This window comes from Salminus brasiliensis, chromosome 9 (genome assembly GCF_030463535.1).
Source record: "Salminus brasiliensis chromosome 9, fSalBra1.hap2, whole genome shotgun sequence".
NCBI lineage: Eukaryota > Metazoa > Chordata > Actinopteri > Characiformes > Bryconidae > Salminus > Salminus brasiliensis.
The window spans coordinates 18223977-18251665 of record NC_132886.1 but is presented as its reverse complement, the minus strand read 5'-3'; the positions used below and the strand labels follow the sequence as shown (position 1 = coordinate 18251665).

The 27689-nt window shown below is 39.0% G+C and overlaps 1 protein-coding gene across 1 annotated transcript; it reads left to right on the top strand.

The window, feature by feature from the left end:
* The first annotated feature begins 140 nt into the window (after positions 1-140).
* Positions 141-27689, top strand: znf638 (zinc finger protein 638). Its single transcript, XM_072687641.1, has 25 exons — positions 141-274; positions 15466-16969; positions 17910-17971; positions 18071-18109; positions 18203-18591; positions 18687-18916; positions 19016-19168; positions 19329-19427; positions 19602-19651; positions 19754-19911; positions 20028-20062; positions 20174-20308; positions 20414-20545; positions 20743-20784; positions 20888-21025; positions 21222-21350; positions 21445-21470; positions 21734-23354; positions 23506-23574; positions 23655-24632; positions 24723-24999; positions 25125-25424; positions 25985-26107; positions 26909-27030; positions 27221-27689. Exons 1-25 carry the CDS (start codon positions 156-158, stop codon positions 27293-27295), a joined length of 7005 nt encoding a protein of 2334 aa, XP_072543742.1. The 5' UTR covers positions 141-155; the 3' UTR covers positions 27296-27689.

Below are 27689 nucleotides of genomic sequence, written 5' to 3'. Positions count from 1 at the left end.
AATTACTGAAATTGTTCAGAAAGAAGTTGGAGTAGAGCTGAAAGACCTCAGGTGAATTTGTGTTGAGACAAAGAAAAAAAGAAGAAAGAAAAGAGTGAGTGGCTACACTGGCTCCTTCTGTACGTTCGCCTTGTTGACATTCCAGGGCAGAAGAAATGATAAAAGGCAATCAGAAACTCAGCACCCAGGATGGAGTGGCAAGCACTATCACTAACAACACAAACAAACAAATTAACCACCTGGCACTGCTAGCCAGACCTGATGCCCCTAACTGGTAAGACACCATTTTGATTGAAACTTTTCTTTCCAGTGATTTTGGGATTGTTTTTACATTTTTGTTTTTGGGAGGGGGGGGGGGGTGTCAAATGAAAAACTGATATGTAAAAGAGTGCATATGCCCCCAGTTTTGTTGCAGAATTTCATTTACATATTTTTCGTGTATAGTGTCTTGTCCGCAAAGTTGTGTGTTGTTAATGTGGTCTGTGTTTTTGTCAGTGGTTAGGTTTAACTGATATTGATTGACATTGGCTTCATAATAAGCAAAATGGCACTAATAAGTATGTTGGCCTGTGCGTGTCTGAATCGTGGGATCCGTAAAATGGAAATTAAACAGTTTTGAGAGTACTATTATCTCTCACAGTGCACTCACTATCATAACTCACTATATCAACTGAATATAGACCAAAATGCATTGTGATTGGTGTTACTAAGCAATGACTATGGAACAAAATGGAGCCGATGGTGTTTGCTCATATAAGCAAGTGATAGTTACAAGCCACTGTGAATTCCAGATATTTCGGTTGTTAATGGGAGGTTTATTATAATGCTTTATTAAGGTTCATTCAGAATTGTGTGTATTGAGCTTTAAACACACCTCAGTCACTTGAACATTTGTTGGTGCAGCCGGTATGTCCGAATTCATTTGTGTTTTAGCATTACTAATAAGTCCCTATTTAATGCAGTACTAATGAAGGAATAGGGATTTATTTCGGTCACAAACTCTGTCTTTCAGTCTTCAAAAATTAGATAATTTGATTGAATGACAATATTTATATGCATTTTATGCATTTTTTATGCATTTGTATTACAATTTTGAGCAGAAGACTTAGTATTCGCTAACAGTTTATTTGAATTTTGTACATAAAAAAAAAATTCATTGGAGTTTAATTTACCATAATGCTACATCTGGTCTTAAACCTAACTCTGATCCTAACTTTAACCTTTACCTGTAACCCTAACCTCAACCTAGAACCCAAACTTAACCATTTATCCCAATTCTAATTCTAACTCTAACACTGTTATACATCTTCACCAGTGTTTCACTAGGTAGTTTGTTAACAAGTTCAACATTTGTAGATAATTTATCTATGTACGCTTAGGGCGAAAAAAGTGTACATTCACATAAAGCAATACTGTATCTCTTAATCTCCAAATAACTGTTTAAATGTTGCAAAGTTGAGTACATGTGCTAGACATTCAGCAAATTTCACAACTAGTACATTCTCAAACCTGAATGATCGATTTACTTTCATGGCATTTGGCTGATGCTCTCACCCAGGGTAACTTGATGGTTTAAATCATGTTATAGAGGTAAATATGTTACAAGTTGAATGAATAAGTTAGGAGTCTTGACCAAGGATTTCTTTTGGTGTAGTGTGGTGTGCTTGTCTGGCCAGGGAATTGAACCCTAGTCTGGGTTCACAGAGAATGTGGTGTTGTTACCTACTACCCTACTATAGAAGGAAGTCTGAAGGTTTATATACCCAATTGTGCTGAACTGTGCTGTAAAGCTTGCTAAATCCTCAGAGACAGTAAACAGATCCACCTGTTGTGTAATGTGCTTTTATACTGTAGTACATAGGAATGCCATTACCATGCATAGCATCTATTCTTAGTATTACAGCTTCAGTCCCTGCCATGCTTTTAATTAAAAGACAGGATTAGCACCACACTCACACCATTTTTTAATTGACTAGGGAATGGCCACAAATCTAGTTCACTGTTACAGATGTATTACAGAAATACATCTTCTGTAATTACACATTTATATTAACTTCACTTTTGACTTTTGTAATTAAAGAAGTGTATCTCAGCAAATCATATAAATATATAATAACCCTTGCTTTTTTAGACATGCATAATCATGTAAAACAGAAAACACTGCAGAACTATTGGGATACACATGTCTGATTGCAAGTTAAACTGAAGTTGATAAACTTGTAAAATTACATAAGGTGTAGTGCTATAATGCATCTGTAATTGTGAATACATCACCAGTAGTTAAACTGCTGTTGCATGAATTGTTATTGTTTTTAACTCCTTAATGGAGAAAGACGTATTACACACTAAGGTGTATTATTCAGTAACTACAGGAACATATGTTCAAACTGGTTGGGCTATTCTTTGGTAAAAGAACTTTGTAATAACACTTTCAGCCCACCGGCGGACCATAGGCTTTTTAAGAGGTTGAAGGCATTTAATATACAGTGGGAAAGTTAATGCATTGAATTAAATAAAAAAATGATAATACAATTGTTAATTCATTGTTACAGAGTAGTAACTATCATGAGGGTGAATTCGAATGGCTCAAAAGTTATTGGTAAAATTTACATTTAAATTTAGTCAACCTTTGTTCACATGGACCTAGTCACTGTCAGCTTGTGAGGCCTTGCAAAGGCTCAGATAATCTCCAATAAGTCACTTCTGCCCTGGTTGTGCTGCCATGACTCCAAGGATTGTTTGGAAATAAGTGGAATAAAAAGATCTCAATCACAATGTTTTTCACAAACACTCAAACCCTTCAGGCACCATGGTGTCCAGAAAACAAATGCACAACACAGCAAAATCCAAAGTATGGTTTTAAAACTTTATAGATTATTATGTATTATATTATATTATATTATTACATACTATAAATATGACTATTCTAATGAAAGAATGGCAAGAATGGTTGATCCCAAAGAATGAACCCTCTCCTTGTGTGGGAGATACACTATAGTATATGGACAAAAATAAGAGGGACACCTGTTCATCCACTGTTCCACTGAAGTATTAAAAAGCCATCTCTCTCATCCCCAACTCCTCAACTCATCCCAAAAGTATGGAATGAAGCACCATCATTCCAGAGAACACAGTTCCACTGCTCCACAGCTCCATGCTGGGAGGCTTTATACCCCTATCCCACACTTGGCTCTAGGCATGGTGCTAATAACTACCAACGCTGGTGTTTTATTGGATGTCTCATTGGGTTATATGAGAAGAGGATACTGATGCTGTGATAAGTGTATCCAATATCTGATAACACTGCAGCTCATGTATTTAAAGTACAACCTGTAAAGGCAGTATTGTGTCTCTAAAACTGTTCTTAAATAAATGATAGTGAATAGTGGTGCTGTAGACAGTTCCAGTAGCAGACTGGTTCCGATCTCTTGTCTGTGAAGTAGGATGAAAGACCTTTGTTGTTCTTTTCCTCCGTCTCTTTTTCTACCTTCCGCCTCCATCCCTGGCACTAACAAAAGCCCTCTTCTGCTGCCTAGCTCAGCAACCAATTCTCTTTGAGCCAGTGATGTCATCCTTTGTGGGTGCCAACACCATCCACAGCTCTCAGTCTGAAGGATTAGAAAGATGCATTAATGGACCCAGTCTAGGTGTCATATTATGCCGGAAAGACCATGACACCTTACCAGCCAAGCCTCATATCCTTAATTGAAAGAAGCCTCTGTAAATGGATACACACTGACCAATGTTTTTGATCTGTTTGTTGTCTCAGATGTAGTTCTCTCTAGCTACAGTTACAGTTTAAAGACATGCTATTAAAGTGATTTAGATCACAACATGGTTTAGAATTTAGAGGAGTCACTTAGTGGACTGTAATGATGAAATTACAATACACTTATGTCCACTGAGATTTGACATTTACTCGAAATGGCTGTGTGGGACACTAGTACAGCTCACCAGTGCCCACATTGACATTCTCTTAAATTCCACAACCACCACCACATTCATTCCTTTCATTTTTTTGGTTCTCATACCGTTCTGATTATGCTGCATTGTGTCCTTTTACATAAGTTAATTTATGTAGATTCATTCATGTACAAAAAAAAAAAAAAAAAACTAAAAATGTATATTTTACTTCTGTTTTAAAATCTCCTTCTTAGCATGGGTTCCTTGGAGTGATACCAGAGCTGACTGTTTTAAAGAACCATACGTTACATACCCACAATTTGGAGGTTGTTTCCTTGACTACTTTCCAGATTTCATAACTTAGTAATGGTTTAGCTTACAGGCATTGTGCACATAGGCTTACTTACCCTTTCTAATCTAAAGTGGAGTCCTTGATTTAAAGCATAAGTGGGTTCTACAGTTTACAAAAAGAATCAAAATCCACTTCTTAATATATTTCTTAAAATATTACAATTATACATTGTTTCAGCAATAAATTAGGCATTAGAACCATGCAATGCACAATGTACCTACCGTACAATGTATGTTTAAATGTTTGTGGGCACCCCTTCTTTAAGCTACTTTAAGTTGCACCCATTGCTGACACATATGTGCAGAACTCATAAAGCTTGTTTAGTCTCTATAGAGAAGTACTGCCAGTAGAATAGGACTCAGATAAGCAGATAAACATAAACCTATTATCACCATAGGTGTATGCTAGAGGCATATACAGCCCCCAGCAATGAGTTGTGGAGCAGTGGAATTGTGTTCTCTGAAGAGATTATGCTCCATCCAGTACTTTTGGGTGGTGATCATCAACATTCTGACCTCACTACATCCTTACAGCAATGCTGTGCAAAATCCAACAGGTTTGTCCAAATGTTTGTGGACAGGATAAACTCTTTTGATTTTAAACTCTTATGATTTAAAACCTTTGATTTGATTAAAACATTTGATTTGATTTGATAACAAATTGATTATTTAATAATAATAATAATAATAATAATAATAATAAATATTAGAAATACTTTGAATAATGCACTCTTAAACCATGAAAAGAAAATATGCTAAGCCTATTTTCCCTTTTAAATTACATTTTCTGTTCATTACAAAGGTTTTGCTAAATAAATCTTAAAGCCTGTATGCATCCATCACTAGTGTTGATATCAGGGTTTTAGGCTACTGTGGAATTATCTAAATATAAGTCACAGCAATGAAGAACATACTGTATCTTATGTTTATGTGCTCAGACACTTTCTAATGGTATGCTGGCCACTTAAAATACACCAATGGGGTAAGAGGGCAGCCATTTCAAACAGCTAAGCACAAACTTAATAAAACAGTAACATACACTCCACGGTCATGTCCGTAAATTCAGGACAAAGGTAAGTGGGGAGGTAGAGTTCAAGCATGCAGAATGACCCTGGATACAAGAACACATCATAAAATCTATGCATCAGGTGATGCACAATGTGCTGTCTCCTGTGTGTTGCATCGGAGTACACACTGTCTATTAATATTTAGTTTTTTAAATAGGGTTTTATTTATTTATTTTATTTATCGTTACCAATCAACTTCCCCACACCCATGCCAGGATGAGAAGGAGGTAGGGTATATTAAAAGACCTGACAATCCATGTTAGGAACCCAATGGTTAATTAGCATCTCTGAAATGGCATGTATACCAAGGAGATAATAATGATCTAATGATCCCATGGCTTAAGATTCAACTCTGACAGAGACTAACAGAGATGGATATTAGTGCAGCCTGTTTACAGAGGGATTGTGGCTATCAGTGAAGGATGATAAAATGAATAACAGGGGATAATGTGTCTGCGAGTGTGTGCCTGTGTATGTGTTCCCAAAACATAACCATCGTTCCAAGCACTGCTTATTTTGTTAGGTTGCCAACCATTAGCTGGTGGCTGTTGTTTCCTAAAATAGTGCTTACTTAAAACTCGATAGATTTATGAGGCTGTGATTCTATCTAATCTAAATTTGAGTCATCCAAATTAGCAATAGCTTTGATTAATGGCTTGTTCATGTCATTACACAGTAAAACATCCAGTTTTGAAGGAACACACTCATAAAAATAAAGCTTCTAATGGTTCCTTGCTGGATAAATAGTACAGTTCTAAGAAAACCTTTATTTGGCAAAGAACTTAACACGTCTCAGTTACAGAAATAATTATTCCAAGAACCTTCCACTGAATATTTCTTTAGAGAAACATTATTTTTAACAGTGTAACGGTTCTGACTTCATACCCAGTGCATAAATTTAAGCCACAATGGACACAATTGAATACTGTTCATTTAACACTAGTAGTTTTACTGCAAATACAGCTGTATAGTGTTCAGTGTGGTGAGCAAACAGAGGTTACTGGGGACAATCTGCACTCCTACCCGCAAGAACAGCTCAGCGTTTATTCTCTGGCAGAATTAGAAGCGTTAATTGCAGTCTGGCTTTCAGTTGGTAATGAAAATTGAATTGTGCTTTTTATATCACAAGTAGATCCAAAAATTAGATCTATCAAAACCAGGTCACAACAAGTTACAAAGTAATGAAAGATTTTTAATGTAATGTAATGAAGCATACATTTGTAACTTTTAAAGTAGGTTTGTTGTTTGTTGTAGGCAATGTAAAAGTATGTTTTTCTGTGCTATTTAAGTTACTAGAAGCCATGAGCCTGTCTCTTTATGTTAATGTCAAACAGATGGCTTAAATGACCTTGACTTAACGGCCACCAGGTGGAGAGAAATCTATATCTGGGTCTCATAATACGATTTATGGGTTTGCCCTGCAGAAGACCTGTGTTTTTTGTATGCATTTATGTAGCAAAGGGTGAATATGTGTGAATTTTACCACTGAAAGGGGTGGACAGATTCAATAACAAGATTCACTTTTCTCATCTTCTATTTTCAACTTCAGGTCTTTACTGTGCTTCGCTTAATCATGTAATGCACCAGTTGAACCACATGGTAAGGAACTGCATATCCAAGAGATAATGTGGCCTTAGATGTTTGAGATGGTGGCTGTAAATTAAAAAGTGAGAAAATATAAATTAAAAAAGAACATATAATGTAATGCATCAGTGTAACCTCTATTGTCTGGCCTATTAGTTGTCTTTAAGAACTAGCTAGAATACTGAGTATAATGTGGATGACCTAAATGTCCCACTAGTCATAAGTCAATTATAGCAATAAAATCCTTTGTCAGTGTAAGTATTGATTTAATCTGACAGCACTAGTGGAGATACTGAATAAGAACTATAACAGAATCTGAATATAGGACAATGCATCTTAAAGGAAACTGAAATGAGATGTATTGTGTCCACCGTCCACAATTGTGTCCACAATTCATTTTAAAATCATAACATGGAATACTACATTTTAAAGATTTTGTGCTGCTGAGTAGCAATTATATAGATGTGACATAAAATCCCCCCCCCCCACACACAATTGTTTTCTAGCCTATTAATGTCCTATTAGTTTAGAATTGGTTTTGCACTAAACTATAAAATAATGTGATCTTCTAGTTAGAAAGACATCTACTAAATACGTCACCTTTCATTATTAATTTTAAATCAGAGTACACTAAAGAGACACTGGTTTCACATAGGAAACTGTTTGGCAACCAGCTAATTTTACACAGAAGCTGAAGGAAGGGGCAGGGCCAGTAAAGAAATGCTCAATTCTACAATAAGTGGTTTTAAATACAGCTGAGATTATGGAGGACATAGCTTACAGACACTGTTACAAGAAAATGTCACACCAGCAGAGTTCTAAAAAAGTATGTGCATGAGATAAAGACAAAATGTTGTGTTAGTAAGTGTGTGTGTGTGTGTCCTGAAATAGAAAGTGTGGAGGTGCTGAAAGAATGAGATCACTTCTTAGCCGAGGTGATGAAACCATAGCTCAAGAGAAGCAAACTTTCATTGAGAAGAAACCTTAACCAGAACAAACACATCCTTGAATGCACTGGATGTAAGATATATTAGGATCAGAGGAAAAAACTAATGAGATTTTATTTTTACATTTAAAACCTGATTTTATGTCATTATGAGCATGAGATATTGAATTGTGGGCCACAACCAAAGTTCATTACTTGCTAATAAAGGCCAATAAAGTTCAGGTCCAGGGTTTATTTTGTGCTGCCTATCAGGCTATTATAAGACTTTGAGGCCAGTGTGCCAGTTGCTGTGGTTTGAGCCGAGATCCTCATGTCAGCAGGTCCTTGCACAAACCTAGGGGCTGTGGACAAACCTAGCCTGTGAATGAATGATATGCTTTCCCATGAGACCTCAGGCTCTATTTGTTTTCATTATGTCCAATTAACTGTCCGCTTAACAGGCTCCTGGGGGCCTTTAATATTTATTCCCGAATAAGGCCTGCCAGACAGTGACAAATGGTGAATGGTATTATGTCTCTTTGAGGGTATGTAGCCTTGCAGATGATGACTATAAAGCACAATGTTCAGAGAGACAGAATTGTTTAGGAGTTCAGGGAGCTACCTTTCAACTACTTCTTTCCATTTGTCCGTCTCTCACTCCTTATAGTGACTCAGTGTGCAATGTGACTAGGGTTGGGCGGTATAATGGCAATAAGGTATTCCACAGTATTTTAAATTGATGACGCTATCTCCAAATAAGGAAATTACTGTTCTGTATCTATCTAGTTCACAGCCAAATAAGCTCTTTTACCCATGTTCATTTAAGAGGGTCACTGTGGGAGCTCACTGATTGGTGATGTCACGCCAGTAACTGATAGTTTATCAAAAAAACACAGAGCAAGAAAAACTTTGTGAAGCAGTCGGCTAAATGTGCAGCACTGCACTGTGTAGTACTCTGTGAATTTGTAGCCAAGCTAACTAAGCAAAGGTAACTACAGATCCACCACAGTAGAAAAAAAATTAGCTTTTTGATCTTCCAACACATCACTCTTCAGATCTAAGTCTAAACTTGTGTTCTCTGGAAAGCAGAATGTAATCCTGCTAACTAAGCTAATGATAATCAGCTTCTCTCCCGATTTGCATGAGTTTAACATTTGCCAGACTGCCAGTTTAACATTTATTGATTGATTACTCCCCGCCCATGGTAATACTGTACACTGCAGTAATATTTGCTGACGGTATAATGGTCTGAAAAACAGTGGACCCCGCCCAACCCTAGATGTAACCATGTTTCTTTCTCGCTCTCTCGCCTTATTCACTCAGTTTGCAATGTGGCTCTCTCTCTCTCTTTAATTCCCCTAAGACTACCTTTAAACATTTGCAGACGTTGCCCTAACAGATGAATACTGTTAATGTTGCGCTCTCTCTCTCTCGCTCTCTCTCTGGCACTTACCTGCTGTGTTCTCGACCACCCGTAGTGATTACAATTTGTCACTATGCAGAGATTGGACACGTACTATGACTTATCGCTTATCACTAGGGGAAATATGGACAGAGGACTAGGTGAGGACGTGAGAGAGGCTGTAGAGAGCGTAAGTCAAGGGTAATGAGTTATGGTGCTTGTGCTGAGCCATTACGGCTGGGTTATGGGTGGATTAGTAGTGGATTAGGATATGGTGTCTCACTTGGATGTACACCACCACTAAAGAAATACAAGCCATTATTTTTTATTTAATCTTACAAAGTGTCCGGATGGGTCCACTCATTGAATCATTCACTATTCACTAGATGAAGTCAGGTAAAGATTTATCAGTGGGTTCCTACAACATGTTCTATTTCTCTGAGAAGGTTTCCAGTGCTGGAGTAAAACACCTAACTACACATATGGCCCAAGATCACAGTGATCCTGTTTATGATAGAAGAATCAACCACACTTAAAGAAATAAAAATTAGTGGATTAAGCAAGCTTCCAGTTCTTGTCCTCTAACTTCCAGTTATGGTTGGCAAATAGGCCTGCAGTCACACTGAATGCTGATTAAAACAGGACCACTCACAAAAGGGACTGTAGAAAATGACTGTATGTGTATGTCCCCCTTTATTATGTGCGGCACTACCAAACATCTGCTTTTATTGAATCTAACCTCACCAAGAGGAACAGTACTGAGTACAGTCTTAAATAGGTGAGGAGAGAGACATGACCTACACATGTTTATTAGATACAGACACCCACTGTGTGATTTATGAGTAGACTGCCATGCTTCGACTTATTTATTGCTGCTCCTGCATGATGTTTGACGTCGTCAGCCACATAACTCAAATTTCCTCAGGCAACTGAATGGAGCCTTACAAGAAACATGACCCCTGGAGACATGGGGGTTGGCAGAGGGGTGGGGGGGTGGGGTGGGGGTGGGATTGGCTCCGCAACACAGTCATACACTGGTACTGAAAAGTTGATGACATTTAGAAGTCATCCTTCTGCCTATAATTTAATCATGTAGAAAAATGTAGAATGTCAAATGTTTTTCCCTATAATTTCTCATATTTAGATAACATCAAAGATGTTTTTTGTCCAAATATGATCCAATTAGTAACAATTACATGTCTACAAATATTCTCTTTTCTAAATGCAAAGTCAATATTTTTTGTTGAGTCAGTCTTTAGAATTTGCTAGTGAAAGAAGGAACAATGCTGATGTTATGAAGGTTAAGTAAAGGGTCAAATGAAGCCATGACTTGCCAGGTTTGTCACAGAGCCAAAATACTTTGCAGTTCATTTCTTATCCAAGATGAACGACGCGACTCCAGTTGCGTCCCTGAGACATGACATTATCGAAGTCCCATCATTAAAGCAGCCCATGTCTAAATTAGGTGCTAAAAACGTATGTCCTCTCGCCTCTGTGACTATTTTAAGTTAACCTCCTGATCTTAGGTGGCTAAGGTCCACAATATCATGTGATCATCATGCAACCACACTAAAGCTGTAGGCCTGCCTAAAGTGGAATGTACACTGAAATGTTAACTAAGTTACTTTTTGGTGGAAGCTGTTCAGCTACAGAAATGTTAGCACAAAGAAGTACCAGCCCTCGAGGCCCACCTGAACAGTTTTGGGTTTTCCCAGAATATTGTAATTTGCAACAGTACTAAATGCTAGTTTGTAAATTTACTTCTGCATGAACTGAATACCTGTACAAGAAGACAACAAGCAGACTACTTGTATAACTCAACTGAAACGTAAAATAATTACTGACATGCCTCTCAATCAATCACAACCATTTGGGTTATTGAGACGCTAATGATGTTAACACACTCTGTTTCTATCTCATTTCCTATGGAAAATCATACTGATTGCTCAAAGTCAAAATGTACAACTGCAAAGAGCAAGTAGGCTTTCAGGACTGGAGAAAGTAAAATCAACTGACACCAGCTGGCAATATCGCTCCTTTCCACAACTACCCATTCTTTCTTCTGGCAATCTGAGGCTGAAACGTACATCTGCTCCATAAAACTACAGCAACTACAATCAAAATCTCACTGCAGTGTATCATAGCGCTCAATCACTAAACTGCAACAGCCTCATTTTATTTAAGCCTGATTAAAACACTGATCAGCAAAACACAGATTTAACTTTAAACAGAGTTATTTTGACAATGTATAAATATAGTAATATAGTGCAATCTTGGTGTCACACTTCTAAAATATTGAAATAAAAAATAATTTCTTTGTGTAACTTGATAGTGTGAGTTTGATATATTTTGCTTTATATTTAGCTCAGGGCACAATGCTAGCTAATGCTGCCTTCAAGTTGTGTCGGAAATATCATGAGCATCACTCTATCATCTTTCCAACCAAAACCACTTCACTGTCATACTTAGGAGCTTCACAGTCGTCGCTAATGCTTAATATTGTATTGACATGATGAGTGCAAACCGTTGTATATACTAACTTAGCCCTGACTTTTCCGAATTGGGGGCATGTCAATATAAAACGCTAATAGTATTTTTAATCATTGTATTTTAGCTCTTCATCAACAAAAAATCATATGTAAATGCCCCCTTTACCTGCAAAAGACACAGGTGCAGGATTTCACAGAATTGCAGACACAGCAGTGCTGCAGGAGTTTTTAAACACTGTGTCCACTCACAGCCCACTCCATTAGACACTCCTACCTAGTTGGTCAACGTTAAAGATGTAAAGTCAAAGACAGAAGGTTATCTGTGGTTGCACAGTTTGTGTTGGTCATCCTCTAGTCCTGTATCAGTGGTCACAGGATGCTGCCCATAGGATGCCGTTGGCTGGGTATTTCTGATTGGTGGACTATTCTCAGCCCAGCAGTGCTCCCCTTGACTAACAGGGTGAAAGGAGACTAATAAGTATGTGGTGAAACAGATGACCTGCAGCCTGTAATTATAGAAATGCAAAGTGCTCCTATATTATGAATAGAGCTGATAAACAGGACAATAAGTGGTGAAACAAGGAGGTATTCATAAAAAATTATCACAGGCCATATGAGAGAGGTTATCATCTACAGATTGCAAATAAATTAAGGAGATGATTACTTGAATCAAAGGAACGATTTATTTCTCTAAATAATATTTTCCTACCTTGATATTTTGGGGGCTCCATGACAATCCATTCAGTATAATTTATTTTTATGAATCAAATGAAATGAAGATATTCCAAAAAGTTAATGTTAAGTATTTGTAGCTTTTTTTGTTCGTCATATATCCGATTAAAATACCATACTGTTTAAGCTCAACAGCAAACCGAAAGCAGGGTTTAGAGCCAAACCAATTCGATGTGTGCCCCCCTGTACTGACACAGCGTGCTAATGCACCACAGGCATGTTTCAGAGACGTGTGTGTGTGTGTACGTACGTACGTGTGCGCTCCAATATCGCGCATGCGCGGTACAGCTCAGTCAGCGACAAGGAGGAGAAAATGAGTTCACGAGAAATGTGAATCTTCAGTGATTTAAGACGAAGGATGTGCGCCATGCAAACCTAGGTATTAAATACGAGGTATGTTTTTACACGGTTGAGCACGGACGTGTAGCCGAGCCACCTGAATAACACCCGTAGGTGTTATTTTTACTGTGTCGATTCAAAGTGTCTGGCATCTTTTCCTAGAGGCGGCGGCGGCGGTGTTTGACAAGGCCAAACCGAGGCCTGTAGCGTTCATTAACCTGTCTTCCCTCCTTCTTTCCTTCATTTTATTTATCTAAACACAGTGTGCGCCCTTTCCCCCTTGTATGTGTCGTGCTCATATTACCAACGAGTTTCAAAACCAGGCACGTGAGGCATCGTATACCTTGCACGGCTGCTTAGCATTTTAGCTAGCTAGCTAGCTAGTTTGCCTATGCTAACTGATAGCTAAGCAAGCCAACTCACTCAGAAGAGCTGTTCGACGAGAAACGTTTTAATAACGTTTGAATGAGTTACTAGTGTTGAACATCTTTCTGACGCCGTTTTAAATGTTGTGACATGCGAACGTGTCCCGCGTTGACCTCCACTCCCTGTTTGTTTATCAGCTAGCTAGCGCTAATTAGTTAGCTAGCAAGGTAAATAGCTACAAACTGGTATCCTTGACGACACCCCAGTAGGCCTGAAGAGTACTAGCTAGCTATACATCTTCAAACACACACACACACACACACCACCTCCCTAAATCAAGCTTAAAGTTGAAAGTTAGAAAGTGTGAAAGTATTTTTTTCGCTGATAATTAGCTAGCTATACATCCTTGTCTGCAAAAGGCCGGCGTGCCTGCAGTTTTTCATTCCAGTCAAGCGGTAAACCTACAGCTACATGAGATTTAGCCATATGAATAAGCAAGTGCTATAACTCCTAGGAAAGGTTTTCCAGTCCTGGAGTATTCCTGCACAACACATTTGTTTTAGTCGGAGAAGCAATGTTCATTAAAATGGCGTAAATGCATAGGGATGGTAAACATATATGCGTAGTTGCAAATTGTTCAGAGGTAGTCTAATGTGTGTTTTTCTAATAAAAAGGCTTTACACATTTCAGTGATGTTTTTGGCGTTACAGAAGAGTCCGTGTTTGCTGAAAGGTTGACATTGCCTATGTTAAGGCAATGTTGAGGGTTTTTGTAAAATTCTGTACAGTGTTCAGATATACTGTTTAAGCGGTTTATGAGTTATGAGGCTAGTGTGCTTGAATAGTTTTGTCAAGTTTTTGTTTTATTTATTAGAAAGCAACTGAACCCTGTGGGAGTTTCAGCTGTATTGCTATTGCATAAAACTTGCATGTAGTTTTAGGGTAGGTGGTTGAAAGCATACCATGTGTTAAAAAATGTCATGTTCGCTTTATGTAATCTAGAAGTGGTTTCCTTCTGATTACATTTGCAGAAAAAAAGCATGACAAGCGTCTGTACTTTAGTAGCACTAGAAATACTGGTGTATGTCCTGAAAACGCTTTAATTTAAGGTCTTTATTTTTACTTTGAGGTGATTTTACAAAGGTTTGTAAGTCACTGCACTTCAAAGTAACCATAAGCACACTACGTTTTGGGAATAATATTCCTGCACCATTTTTTGGGTGTTACTTGTGCTTGGGATAGTGTTGGGTTTGTATAACCTGTAAGTTTGTGTCCTCTTTTTTCATCTTTCTTTCTCAAATGATATTAAGTTTTTTCTTTCTTTTTGAGTCTATATTGAAATGCCTAAATATCAGGATTGCCACTTTGTGAGTAAATGTTACCTTCATTTGTAAGTTTTAAATGTCCTGAACGTTTGCCCGCCTTCATCTCCAATCCTTTTTTTTTTTTTTTTACTTAAAACCTAATCCTGGGGTTAGGGCTGGCCATTAAAATTTAGAAATATTTGTTAATTTCATACTACACATCCATATATACGGCATAAAGCTTAAGGGCTGTGACATACTTGCTTTTCGTTGTACATGCGCAACATGGCTGCCCAACGCACCCTGCGCTTGTTTGGTTAGTGTGTTCTGTACACAACTGTGTTTTTTTTTTTTTTTAATACAATCCTCTGTTGGGCTTATTGCAGATCTTTCTGTGCTCAGTGTGAAGTAAGTCATTCTTGTAGGGGATGTAGCCTTTAATCCCCCAGGTGGATGACAAGTTTGCAGAAGAGTGATCAATGCTGCTTGCGAAGTGGCTGTGTATCAGAGGCTTTTCACTCTGTGAAATCTTACCTTAATTACAATAAGAACACAATGCACTGTTCAGCTCTGCCAAACATTCACGGCAAGTTGAATTATAGGTGATTTTATTTTTAGTGGTCCGTATACCCTGCATATTATACAACACCTGTTAGATTTTGTTCAAAACAAAAATCACAAAGCATTCATTATAGATTTTTGTTTGCCCCCTCCCCAAGCTAAAATGGGGTCTTCACTTTTTGCAATATTATCATAAATAACCCCCCTTGTCTGTCCTGTAATTTGTGTGCTTTCTGTTTTCCTCATGTCAGTGAAGACCAGAAAAGCTAAATCCACATAGGCTCTAGATGCGACTGAATAAGAAATTGATGAGAAAAATCCGTGGCAGGAAAGGGAGAAATATCGCAGCCTTTTTGTCCCTCCTGTGTAGAGTTAAAGACAGTAAGCAAATAACCCTGTCTGTGTTGTTTTTGTTTTTTTTTTGTTTCCTGAATTTTTTTCAGCTTTGCGTTATTCTTGGAAAGTTGTGTTACGAATTCCCTGAGCAACTTTGGGAGCCCGCCTCTCTTTGGCCCTGCCTCCCTCCAGTTGGCCCAGATAAAGGCTCGGTTGGCACTGCACCAGCTGAATGTGATTGCTGCCGGAAACGTCGCGCCTCCTCTTATTGCTTCACCTGCCCTGAGCTTGCTCAACCTGCTCAAGGTTACCATGTCCCATCCTATGTATAATACCCGTGGTGGACCATTCTCCAGTGGTCAGAGATCTGTGGTAACTGGGCAGTATGGTCTTGGGTCACAGACTGGTCTGGACCTTGGGGCGGCTCGCCTTGGCCCTGACTCCATGACTAGTCCTCATGGGGGAATGATGGTAAACCAGCAGATGACTTTTCCGTTGGGCCAGCGTCAGCCGCAGATGTCCCAGGATCTTGATGCTGCGATAGATATGAACATTCGTGGTGCTCGTGAGGAAGTGCGGCTGATCACACACATGCTGCAGCAGTCAAAACAAGAAGATGCTCGCTTAAGGAAGGACCCTCGAGATGATGTGCTTTCACCAGGAACCAGTGGTTATACCATGTCTAGTGTCGCAGGACGGCCTGAAGATGTGGACTGGAGTGGTTACCAGGTTCCTGGTAAACTTTTTGCTTCCTCAACTATAGGTCATTCCTCTAGTTCTACACGACTGTTCCAGTCTTCAACTTTCGGCAGCAGCGGAGGACTAAGGGGTTTGGACAGCAAGCTTCCTCCAGAACACCCACCTACGCGTTATACCTCAGAGAGTGCCAGCGGCATCTTGGCAAGTTTTGGACTCTCGAGCGAGGATCTTGAGCTCCTTAGCCACTACCCTGATGATCAGCTGACTCCAGACAACCTGCCCTTCATTTTGAGAGATATTCGATTGCGTAAAGCCAAGAGGAATGTCCCTGACCCTGATGTGAGAGATCCACGGCAGAGCAAGGTGATTGATTATGGACATTCTAGTAAATTTGGTTTTCCTGAGGAGAAATCTGACAGCTATACACCTGACCACCTTACTAAAGAGTCAGCAAAGTATACCAGAGAAGTCTCACTGTCTTCTTTCGGTGGTGTTGATGTAACCAAGCACCCACAGCAAAATCCAGCTGTCAGAGTTCCTGCCAAGGCTTCAGTAATGGTTCCTAAGCTTCAGCCATCAGGAGTGACTCAAAGATCCACTTCACAGAGCTTGGACATGCAAGGTGCCAATTCAATCCCCGGAAGACAGCCCACTGCTTCGACTGTACCATCACCCGCCAGTCGACCTCCACAGATGCCACCTCCTCTTGCTGTTGGGCCGCAAGCTCCTATGATCCCATTGGTCTCTGGAAGCCCAAAAATTTCCTGGCCCCCTGCATTCCCTGCTTCAGTTCCTGCTCCAGCTGCAAAGAGGCTGCCAACTCCCACCATGATGAATGATTACTCAGCTGCTTCCCCAAGAATCTTTCCCCATACATGCTCTCTATGTAACATAGAATGTGTCCAGATTAAGGTGAGTATCTATCCCTCCCATAGAGTTTAATTTGTGAAACGTGTATTAAATTTGTTGTCTAAAATTCTATAATGTGTGAAGTGACTGTTTTGCGGTTTGCCTCACTGCGACTGATTAAAATCACAAATCAATAAAATGAAAAAAGTTTACTTGTTTTTGCTTTAAATTAAAATGGTTAATGTAATATAATTTGCCAATAGAAATGTGTAAAAGTAATAAATATCAGGCTAGCTTTTACATGTAATGAAGAAATTGCCTGTTTTCTGGTTATTCCAAGCTATGGGTTACTCAGTTTCAGTTTTGTTTTGGAAAGAAGACTACTGCATGTTTCCTGAAGCCCTAAGTGGACCCAGCTGTAAAGGAACAGGATTCTCTTATCTCTGAGTTTTGGACTGAGCTAATGAACAAAGTTGATGGCCTATGAGAAGACACCTCAGTGGACCTTTTTGCCGACCGAATCACCGATTTGCATGGAAATGAATAAGGAGTTTTTGTAAGACGACCTATGGTAGAAAACTGGACTGTACTTCAGAAAAGGACATTTTAAGCATCAAATTGACTGACTTTCCTAATTTACTTTTTGATTGTTACTTGTTGATTTGTTTATCTTTATTTCATCTATTTATCATAAAGCTGACGTCAAAGATTATGGATTTTTAGAGTGTGAGATTTTATTCAGCAATGTAATAATTATTTCTATGTTAAATGCATTTACACAGCGTTTTTTAGTAATTGCTCCAAAGTTGGGTTAAGCAATTCACTTCAGTGAATGTTTTTGTTTTTTGTTGTTTTTTTTTATTATTTTTTATTTTATTTTTTTTTTTTTAAGACAGAACCCAAAGGTCTTTGAGATGTACACAAATGTTAGCGTGCTGCAAAATATAAACGTTAGTCTTTGTCACTGTTCTTTCTTTGATTCATTTTTCCCCCTCTTTGTCAGGATTGGATTGAACATCAGAACACAAATCTACACATTGAGAGTTGTAGGCGTCTCAGAAAACAGTAAGTATACATTTTTGTACATTTGAAAATTTTTAAACTACATTTACACTTATTGACTTAACTGGAAATGTTTTTTTTCTTTTTTATTTGTTTCAATAGATATCCTGATTGGAATGTAGAGGCAATCACTGTTACTAGGCAAGTAGTGACACTTTTATTGTTTATGTTCACTTTCAATTCATTGTTTAATTTTATTCATAATTTTATCATTGTTTTTGTTTTTTTAAACAGCGCTGAAACAAAATTGGAACATCGCAGTCCAAAACACCGTGTCCATTCCCCTTCCTACTCTAGAAGCCCTAGCCCCAAGCGTCACCATGGCTCTTCTGGTCGTCGACAGCGTTCTCGATCCCGCTCTCGAAGCCCTCGCCGGTATCGGCGCTCCCATTCGAGGAGCCGATCACGATCCCCCCGCAGGAAGCCTCGTGGTGGTTCACCTACATACCGGCGGAGATCTCGCACACCTCCAGGACATCGGTCAAGATCACCAGGCTACAGCAATAGTAGACGGTCACCTGTACGGAGTTCTCGTAGAGTGAGCCCTCGTCGGAGCAGTCCTCCTCGCCAGCACAGATCAAGCAGCAGTGAGAGATTAGCTAAAAAACTTCTTGAGTCCTCAGGTAAGATTAGTGAACAGTGGTGACTTGCACATGGTCTAGATATTTTTGTTTTATTTTTTAAATTCTTACTTTATTTTTTATTTTTTTGTATCCAGCCGAGCTGTCATCAGTAACAAACAGTAGTTCTCTGAAGGCCATGGTACAATCATTGGCCCCAGCATTGCTAGCTGAGTTGGCCAAGAAGAGAAACACTACTTCCTTTCCATCAGTAAAGAGTAGCAGCAGTTGGAAGCGATCTTCCTCTCCTCCCTCTAAAAGAAGTGAATCCGCCAAGTCCAGCTTCTCTGCCACAAAGATCAGCTCCTCCACTATGAAGAACACCAAGGTAGTCGATGAGGGAGCCTACAGGGAGCTAATTTTGTTACTGGTCTTGCAATCATTTTTTCTGTTTGCTTATTTCTTTCTTTATTTCTTTATTTTCAAGAGTGAGAAATTTAAGAAGCCAGCTGGTCCTGGGACATCCTGCTTGCTTAGGCTAAGGGGCATTCCATGTGGTACTACTCACCAAGAGCTAGTGACTGCAGTTGAACCCTTTGGCAAGATTCACACTGCCATACTGCTTAAAGCCATTTCAGAGGTATGTTACATTTTGTAGTGTAATTTCTGTGTATATTTATTTAAATTCATTAATTAATTTAAATGTAAACAAGACAGTACATACAATTTTGTTGTATGTATTGGTAATTATGGCCAAAGTAGGGATTGCTAATTTAGTTCCTTAACCTTTACTTTGTCAGGCATCAGTGTGTATGGAGAAAGTAGAGGATGCTAAAGCTTTGGAGAAATGTCAGAACCTGAAGTTGCGTGGCAGAGTTATTGAAATCTGTATGGAGAAGGTATTTTATGTATTTTTTTTTATGTGTATTTATTTATTTTGGTTTTGTTTTAGCTTCCAGTGCTTTGCACTAATTACACAGTGTCCTTGTTTCCTGATTATGTTGTCAGGCTGTGAAAATGCAGTTATCCTAAATAAAATTGTTTTCTTGTGTGTGTGCATGTGCAATGTCTAGGATGCTAGAGATGAACAAACTAAACATCAGAAGAAACCTTTTGTCAAAAAGTAAGTGTTCATGTTTATTGCTAACAAAATTCAAGATTTGTTAAACCTGTCCCATAAATAAGAATTATATATGAGAGTGACTGTTCTTATTGCCCATCATAGAAAGGACCACGACACAATACGAACACCCCAGCCATCTAAAGCAAAAGGGGTAATGGGCAAAATGGCGCAAACAGCTAAATCTAGAGACGACTCAAAGAGGTCACTGTCAGTTATAGGGAAACATCTGATCAAGTCAAAGCCCCTTAAAAAAGGGCCAGGTGAGCTGTGATATCGTGCACAGAATCAAATCTATTCCCTGCTTCTTCTTTTTTTCTTTTTTCTTTTTTTTCTTTTGTCAGGAAAGAAAACTTAAATTCTTTGTGTTTTGGTTCAGGTGAGACCCCAGTTTTTAAGAAGACTGTTAAGAAGGTACATTTTACAGTTGGTTTGCCTTTACAAGCATGTTATGCATTTTACATAAACAAGAAGCTATGCTTATTTAAAATAAAAATAAAAAGCAGCTTGTTTTATAATCCACAGGAGATCCCCTGGATGCGAAACGTAGTTGAGATCACTGGTCTTCCAGAGGAAGGAGTCACTGAAGACGCCCTCAAAAGTCTTGCTAGTCCCCATGGATTCGTTTCAACACCAGTCATAGCATTCACTCAACAAAAGGTACTGATGCCATTCAGACCAACAAGGACATTACTGGAGTTATTAATGCTTAATCTTCATTTGGGGGGAACAAGTTGAATAATGTACAAATTAACATCTTTTTAGGCCTACCTGGAGATGCCTAACACAGAAGCAGCACAAGCACTGGTGAAGGCTTATGCAGACACTCCAGCAAAACTGCAAGATAAAGAGATAAGCATCACAATGATGACTCAACCTGTGGACCTTAATCATACAGTGTGTCCTTTTCTTGATTACTTTCTAACTTTTAAATATTTAATTTCAACTAGTATTTTCCACCAGTCCATTTATTGTGTTAGATCAGTGAGCCTTTGCCTGAGAAGAATGTCATTGCCACTGTCCTCATTCTAAACAACAGAATCATGTGTTAGTGACTTAGTTATCATAAGTGATTTCCTATTTTTCTCCTCCAGGAATCGTTATTTAGAGTACTGATGGGGATGGAGAAATTGCCAGTAAGTAAATCAATGAAATCCTCTTATACTTGTTAAACTAGTTTGAGGTGGGCCTGCTCCAAGGTGGGCATTTTTGTTTAAGCCTATTTTCTCTTCTATACAGCCCCAGGAAATTGCTGTGCTTCCTGAACGTCTCCTCACCATCAGTAATGTGCCTAATGAAGTCGATGCAGTCGGTGAAATTCAGAACCTCATCAAACGCTTTGGTTCATATAAGCATTCTCTGCCCCTCAATGGCAGGGTAAGGATATAAGTGATATAATTTGCTCATTTAGTAACCTTTGGTCTTTTCAGGTATTTTATTGCTTGGTTTAGGTATATTGGAAGCTGCAGTAGAACAAATAAAGGCTATCAGCAATTAATTAAAATTGAGTGCAAAAAAACAGTTCTGGAAAATTACATTTTTTGTTCATTTGTCACATCGATTTTCTTTTCAGATTATTTTTGCAATGGATACCCCTGCTATTGCTAGGTCGGTTTATAGTCGGTTCCTCAAGTTTCCATGTATCGTACGGAATAATGCCCTCACATTCAAACTCGCCAAAATGCCGAAGACTGCTGATCAGGTACTTTTGGATTAATCTAATAATTTCATCAGGGTTACATGGTTATCAGTGTAATTATCCAAATTAAATTTGATTTTAATCCTCTTAATTACAGATGAAAAAGAAACTTGATGCTAAAGGGTAAGTGAAAACGCATGATTTTAAGGTCTCTATTTAAGGTTGTCAAACTTAACACCTAGTGTGGAAATAACAATTGTTAAGCTTTCTTTTTTTCTTTTTGTGTGAGAATTTTTAGTATACCTTCTTAAAATAGTTTTGCAATAAATACTTTTTAACCATTTGGTGTACCAAACAAACATTTATACTTAGTACTATTTAAACTGGTCATAAGTCACATATGACGCTGTATGAACTGTTTTTGTCCTCTGTCCTGTCCTTGTCAGGGCTAAACCTGTTCCCAAGGTTGGAGGTAAAGCACGCACTAAGCCTAAACCTACCAAGCCTCGGGCTTATAATGTTACGCAAGTTCCCACATCAGGAACATGTGCTGAAGCAGTCGCACCTAAAGCTGAGGATGTTCCTGTGAAAGAAATAACTCAAAATGAAACAAATATTGAGATGGGCCCCAGTGGTACTACTGAAACATCTGCTGCAGATATGAGAACAGCAATAAATTCTTCAGACAGTGACTCTAAAAAGGATCTTTCAACTGCTGAAGCAACTCCAGTTAAATGTAGTGACCCTGAGTTGGACACACCACCCACTGAAACAACTGAAAGCAGTAACTCAAAAATGGACAATCTTTTTACTGAAATGAATTCATGTCAAAGTGTCAGTTGCAATGAAAACAAAATCGAGACCACTGGCACAGAAAACATTGCGATGATTGAGTTCAGAGATGGAGTTCACTTTGCAAAGCCTGAATCAGGAGATAGTGTATTGCCCGCAGTCACTACTGAAGAAACCATGTCTCCTATTGGTGCAACAGATCAAGCTGAGAGAGAACCAATTAAAGCAACTGAATATGCTGAAAATGTGACAATGGATCCACTTGAGAATAATGAAAAAGACACTGTGGACACAACTGAGAGTACTGAAAAAGCACCAATGGACACAACTGAATATGGTGAAAAAGAAGCCATGAACACAGCTGAGCATAGCGAAAATGCACTTAACAACACAACTGAGCATGGTGAAAAATCACCCTTAAACACTGCATCCGTGGGTAGCTGTGTACAGTCTGACACTACTACCGGAGTTGAGAATATGTCTGTTGAACAGGATGAGGCTAAGGACACTAGACCAGTAAAGGATAACATGGAGTCACCATCTGAAGGGCAAGTTACTGGTAATATTGCAAGTGGTGAAAGTACTTTGGTTTTGGAAACAGAGGCTCAAAGTGTCCCCATAGTGGCATCTACTCCAGTTAGTGAGGTGATCGAGGATGATCTGAAGCCACAAAATGCTATGGCTGAAAATGAGGCCCAAATTCAGAGTGACTCAAAGTCAACTGAACTGGTTCAAACTGGTAGCGCTTTGCAGGCTTGTGACCAAAGCCGGCTCTCAGATGACGGTAGACCCTCATCAGGACCTGTTCCATTGAATGACATGACACTGGACTTTCCACCTGTTACACAAGAGATTTTAAAAGCTCTGGAAGCAGCAGTCCATCAATGCCGTTTGCAGTCCTCTTTAAGGCGTGCTGAAGAGGAAGCCAGGCAAAAGAATGCAGCAGAAAAAGTAACTGACAAGGCTTTAGCAAGCGTGAAGAAGCTTACGCCTGCAGAAAGGTCCTCACAGACACCCAAGAAAGCAGTTGGTGTTGGTGATAATCGAAAGACCCAAACTCTCAAGGGAAGGAAATCACAGAGCTCCCAAAGTCAAACTGGAGACAGTGAAACACCTGAAAGAGAATACGTATCTAGACACAGACGGAAGAACAGTCCAGAAAATATGCCTCCCACCACTAGACGTGGGGGATCCTCAAGTTCTTCTACTGCATCTCGGAAGAGCTTATCAGAAAGCAGCTCAGTCTCAAAGGAGCATGAGGAGGATAGCTACAAGGTAAGAATGCTAATGCTAATTGCGGTTTTAATTTGTAAGGAAATGCATTGACTTCTGATATTCTACAAGGTGCATTTAAAAACTGCTGTTGGTTTGTTTTAGCGACAGATTACAAATATTTAGGGATTCATTTGTTTTCCTTTGTACACAGAGCCGTAGCACCAGTAGAAGTACGCGGTCCTCAAGGAGTGCTTCAAAAACATGGAAAACCGAAAGTGAGGTGAGTGGAAATATGAGTGGCACCCCTTTTCACTTAATCAGTATTGTTTTGTTGCTTATTGCTCAGGTAATCTGTTTCAGCCAAAAGAAGAAGAGGAAGAACTTTTACCCTTCAACCTAGATGAATTTGTAACTGTGGATGAGGTTGTGGATGAGCCAGAAGAGCACTCTCCTCTTGGCTCTGAACCCTTACCTGAACCTGAAATTTCCCAGGGTGACCTGAATGTCTCCACTACAGTCTCCACAACAAAAAAGAAACTCTCATCTTCCTCCTCAATTTCAAAGTCTCCAGCCACTAGATCAAAACAAGTTAATAAGCCTCTAACTTCAGCCACAAGCCGCAGGACCAGAGCATCTACAGCAGCTGGAACAGACAGTCTGAAAGTACTTGACGTTAAATGCTCAAAGCCAGCCACAGAGATGAAAGACACTGAAAAGCTGGAAGTTGAAGAAACCCTTAAGGCTGAAGATGTTACTTCTGATATCTTACAAGATGCAGTGACCGTAGGAACCAGACTTGGTGAACCAGAGAAGACGGAGTGTGCACCTACAGAAGAGTCAACACCAAAACCTTTGTCACAGGATAAAGACAAAAAAAGTAATGCTGAGGAAGAGTCCCCTCTCGTCCAGAAAGGCACCACAGACATTGGGCCCACTTGCCAGTTAGATTCTTCTGTCCCTTTAGCGAAGGATGGACCCCATCCAGCCTCTGAGGTGCAGGAAACAAAGACTCATGCTGAACACAAGCCTGAGACTGCAGTCCATGAGAAGGAACTCCAGGAAGAAGTGAACGGTGAAGCATCTAAAGTCCCATCTCAAGATGCTCTAGTGACACTTGATGAGGTCAGTGAGGGAGAGGAGAATTTCCCTGATGATGAAGCAGAGGAGGAGGAGCTGCTAAAGCGCCAGGCTGGTGAAAACCCTGAAGCACTTTTGACTGTTGACGAGGTGGGAGGCGATGAAACGGAGGCTGAAGATCAGTTCGAAAAAGAACTTCAAGGCTTGGTTACTCTTGATGAGATTGTTGAGGAGGAAGATGAAGACCCTTTCAACCCTGAGGTCAGTATTTGTCATGGGGGGGGGGTTGCTAATTTACTGTATTCGTACCTTGTGCCACATTTCTCGTCTTTTCTGTACTGGATTTTCCAGACTCTAGTTACGCTCGATGAGGCACAAGGTGACGAGGAGACAGATGAGCAGATTAAAAGCAAGCATCCCTTGTCTGAAGTTGAAACACCTGCTATGCCAGAGGAGCCTGTGGAATCATCTGGCCTAGATGAGGATGCTTGTCACATGGAGGCACTTAACAGAATGAACTTTGTGACTGTGGATGAAGTGGGCGAAGAGGAAGAAAATGAAGAGAAGGAGGAGGAAGAGATTTCTGTCCCCAGGAAGGTTGGAAGGCCAAAGAAGAGAACTCTGCCAGGTAACTTACCAACATGTACTAGAATCAACTTAGATCTCACTTAAATCTGTTGATTAACCTAGAAGAGTACAATGTATTTATATTATATATTTTGTTATCTGTGTTCTTTTCCTTTGACTGGATAGTGAGAAAATCCAGGCGAAGGAAGAAAGGAAAGATTAGTGACCAGACAGAAGAAACCCCGGAGAGATCCAAAGTGGAAGAAACTCTTTCAGTCGCTGAAGTGTCATCCTCAGTCACCGAGCCAAAGGATCTAGACCTCAAACCAGAACTCCATAATCTGAGAGAAGAGAACTCTACAAAAACAGAAATTCCACCATCCGAGAAAGAGGGAGAGAAGCGTAGTGTTGAACATGAGGATGTTGGCAGGCTATCTCAGACACTCTGTTCTGAATCTAAAACAGAAAAAAGAGGAGCTATTAAAGGTATTTGATAATGATTTTGCAGAGATTGATTTTGCATTTTAGATACAGGAGTATTTGTTTCAAACTTCCAGTAAAATCAGTTACATAGACTAACCCTGATTGAATGTTGAACGTGCATATAAAATTAAGGTTACAGCATCCAGATTTACAAAGTGTTTTTTTTTGTTTTGTTTTTTTTTTTCTCCCCAATTGGTACTGCCAATTAACCAACCTGTTCATTGCTTGCCTTAAAACTAGCAATGCTTCAGACACTAATAATAACCTAATAATAAAGGAGGCAGGAAAAAAAACTCTTATTAAGGTCATCGCCTGTTTATCTGGATGCTATTTTTGCCATCTTATCAAAGTGGCTGAAAGTTGTTACATTTGATACCACTTTTACAGAATTTGTATTTATTCTTCTGCTTAGTCTATCAAACAGTACTTCTGTTTCTTTTATTAGAATCTTATTCAGAGACTTTTGGTTAGTTTTTGCTCTCTAATTGTTTTAATTTGACAAACATCCTGCATTGGCATATAAACTTATTGACTTTATTATTTTGCTTTTCTCTTTATTCCAGAGGAATCCAAACAAAGGCGAGATGATGAGCCACAGCAGGAGCCAGAATCAAAGAGACCATGCTCTGAACCATCAGTAACTGAAGGCTTTGTTCTTCCCCCATTTATCCCTAACAACCCCATTGGTATGATGTCTCTCATTTTTCTCTGTCTTGTGTAGTAATTTAAGGCTGCAAACATTTAATGTGCAAACCTATAGTGGCGCTTAAGTGAGTGCCACTTACTCATGACCAGCTGTGGTGTCTACCAGAAAATAATTTGCTTTTAATTTAGTTAAATATTAACATAACATGGAGTAAGGAATGATTTGTACAATGTTATGTGGGTTTTATTGTCTCTTTGAAAGAATAGACAACTAGCAATCAAAATGTGACTGACCTAGACCTTGATGAGGGAAAGAGTAGATTAAGACTATCTATTTTGCATTTAATTTTACAGATGGGTATAAAGCATTGCAGGTTTGTTGTTTTGAACACATCACATGTTGTTGTGATATAAGTAATTAAGTGGAGGCAATTGCAGTAGCATGAGACAGGTGTGCAGCAGGTTTCGTTAACCTGCAGCTGTTCCAGAGGCCAAAAATGGCAAGTTGCAATAAGTATTGGGAAAGTGTCTTTATGAAGATGAGTGTCATGTAGCCAACAAAAACTAATGTAAAATAAATTTAAGGCATGGTGCAACGTTTTTCCATGACCAGTGAAAATAGTCGTATACAGTAGAAATGCCCCCAGGAATGCTTGAGTTGTTTTCAGTAAATATGGAAAAGGTAATGGCCCAGTAGGTTTCACAAGATGTGCAAATAAAACTGCGTGGAGATTTTGCCTCCCTTACTCTTTTTCCGTGGATTGCTTTAACATGCTTGATTGTTGTATATTTGTGTGGATCTAGAACACACTTCTTGAGTTATTTTTGTATATTGTCCACAGGCATGGACTTCGTGGTGCCAAAGACAGGATTTTTCTGCAAGCTCTGCTCTCTGTTTTATGGCAATGAGGAGACTGCGAAGAAAACCCACTGCAGCAGCTTGCGGCATTACCAAAACATGCAGGTACAAGTCTCAGCTCCTGTCAGGCTGTCATTCATTTAGATCACATTATTGCACAGCATAGACTTTTAAAGCATTTCTCAGTAAATTATTATTTCCCTGAGACAGCAATAGGACGTTGCAGCAGTTAGCACTTGGTATCAAAACAGTAATCCTGTTTTCTTGCACTCCCCTCCTCTCCTTCATCCTACAGAAACACTATGAGAAGCTGAAATCTCAGAGCGGAAATGCTCCGACACCATCCAGTCAAAGTTCTGCGTCCGATTAAGTTTTTCAACAGTTCTTTTTGGTTTTGTATATTGGTTTTGGATATTCATGGATGGGTCCAATGTTTTGTTAACTGTTTATAACTTGAGCGTGATGAATTTTGATTTTAAATTCAGAACAGTATACTAATGCAAATGTTACAAGCAACAAATAAACACATCTAAATGATTGATAGATTTTATTAGATTTTTTTTATCTTTTTCCAATGGTACATTTCCATTTTCTTCAGAGATGTGTATATGCTGACTCACTGCTAATTATTTTATTTGTCAAATTTAGTCTGGGCCCAAATCCTGTAAAATGACATTTTTGAAGAAAGCTGAGCACATTAATTCTCTTTGTTTTTATTTGTTTGTGTTATCAAATGCACATTAAAAAGCTTTCAGTAAAAAAAA

What these genes read in the sequence shown, in the direction of transcription:
- znf638 (XM_072687641.1), top strand. Translation starts at nt 156, where the DNA reads ATGATAAAAGGCAATCAGAAACTCAGCACCCAGGATGGAGTGGCAAGC. An exon ending in TTGAAATCTGTATGGAGAAG is followed by an intron (nt 19,428 to 19,601) that starts GTATTTTATGTA and finishes TGCAATGTCTAG; the next exon opens with GATGCTAGAGATGAACAAAC. An exon ending in TATCCCTAACAACCCCATTG is followed by an intron (nt 26,108 to 26,908) that starts GTATGATGTCTC and finishes TATTGTCCACAG; the next exon opens with GCATGGACTTCGTGGTGCCA.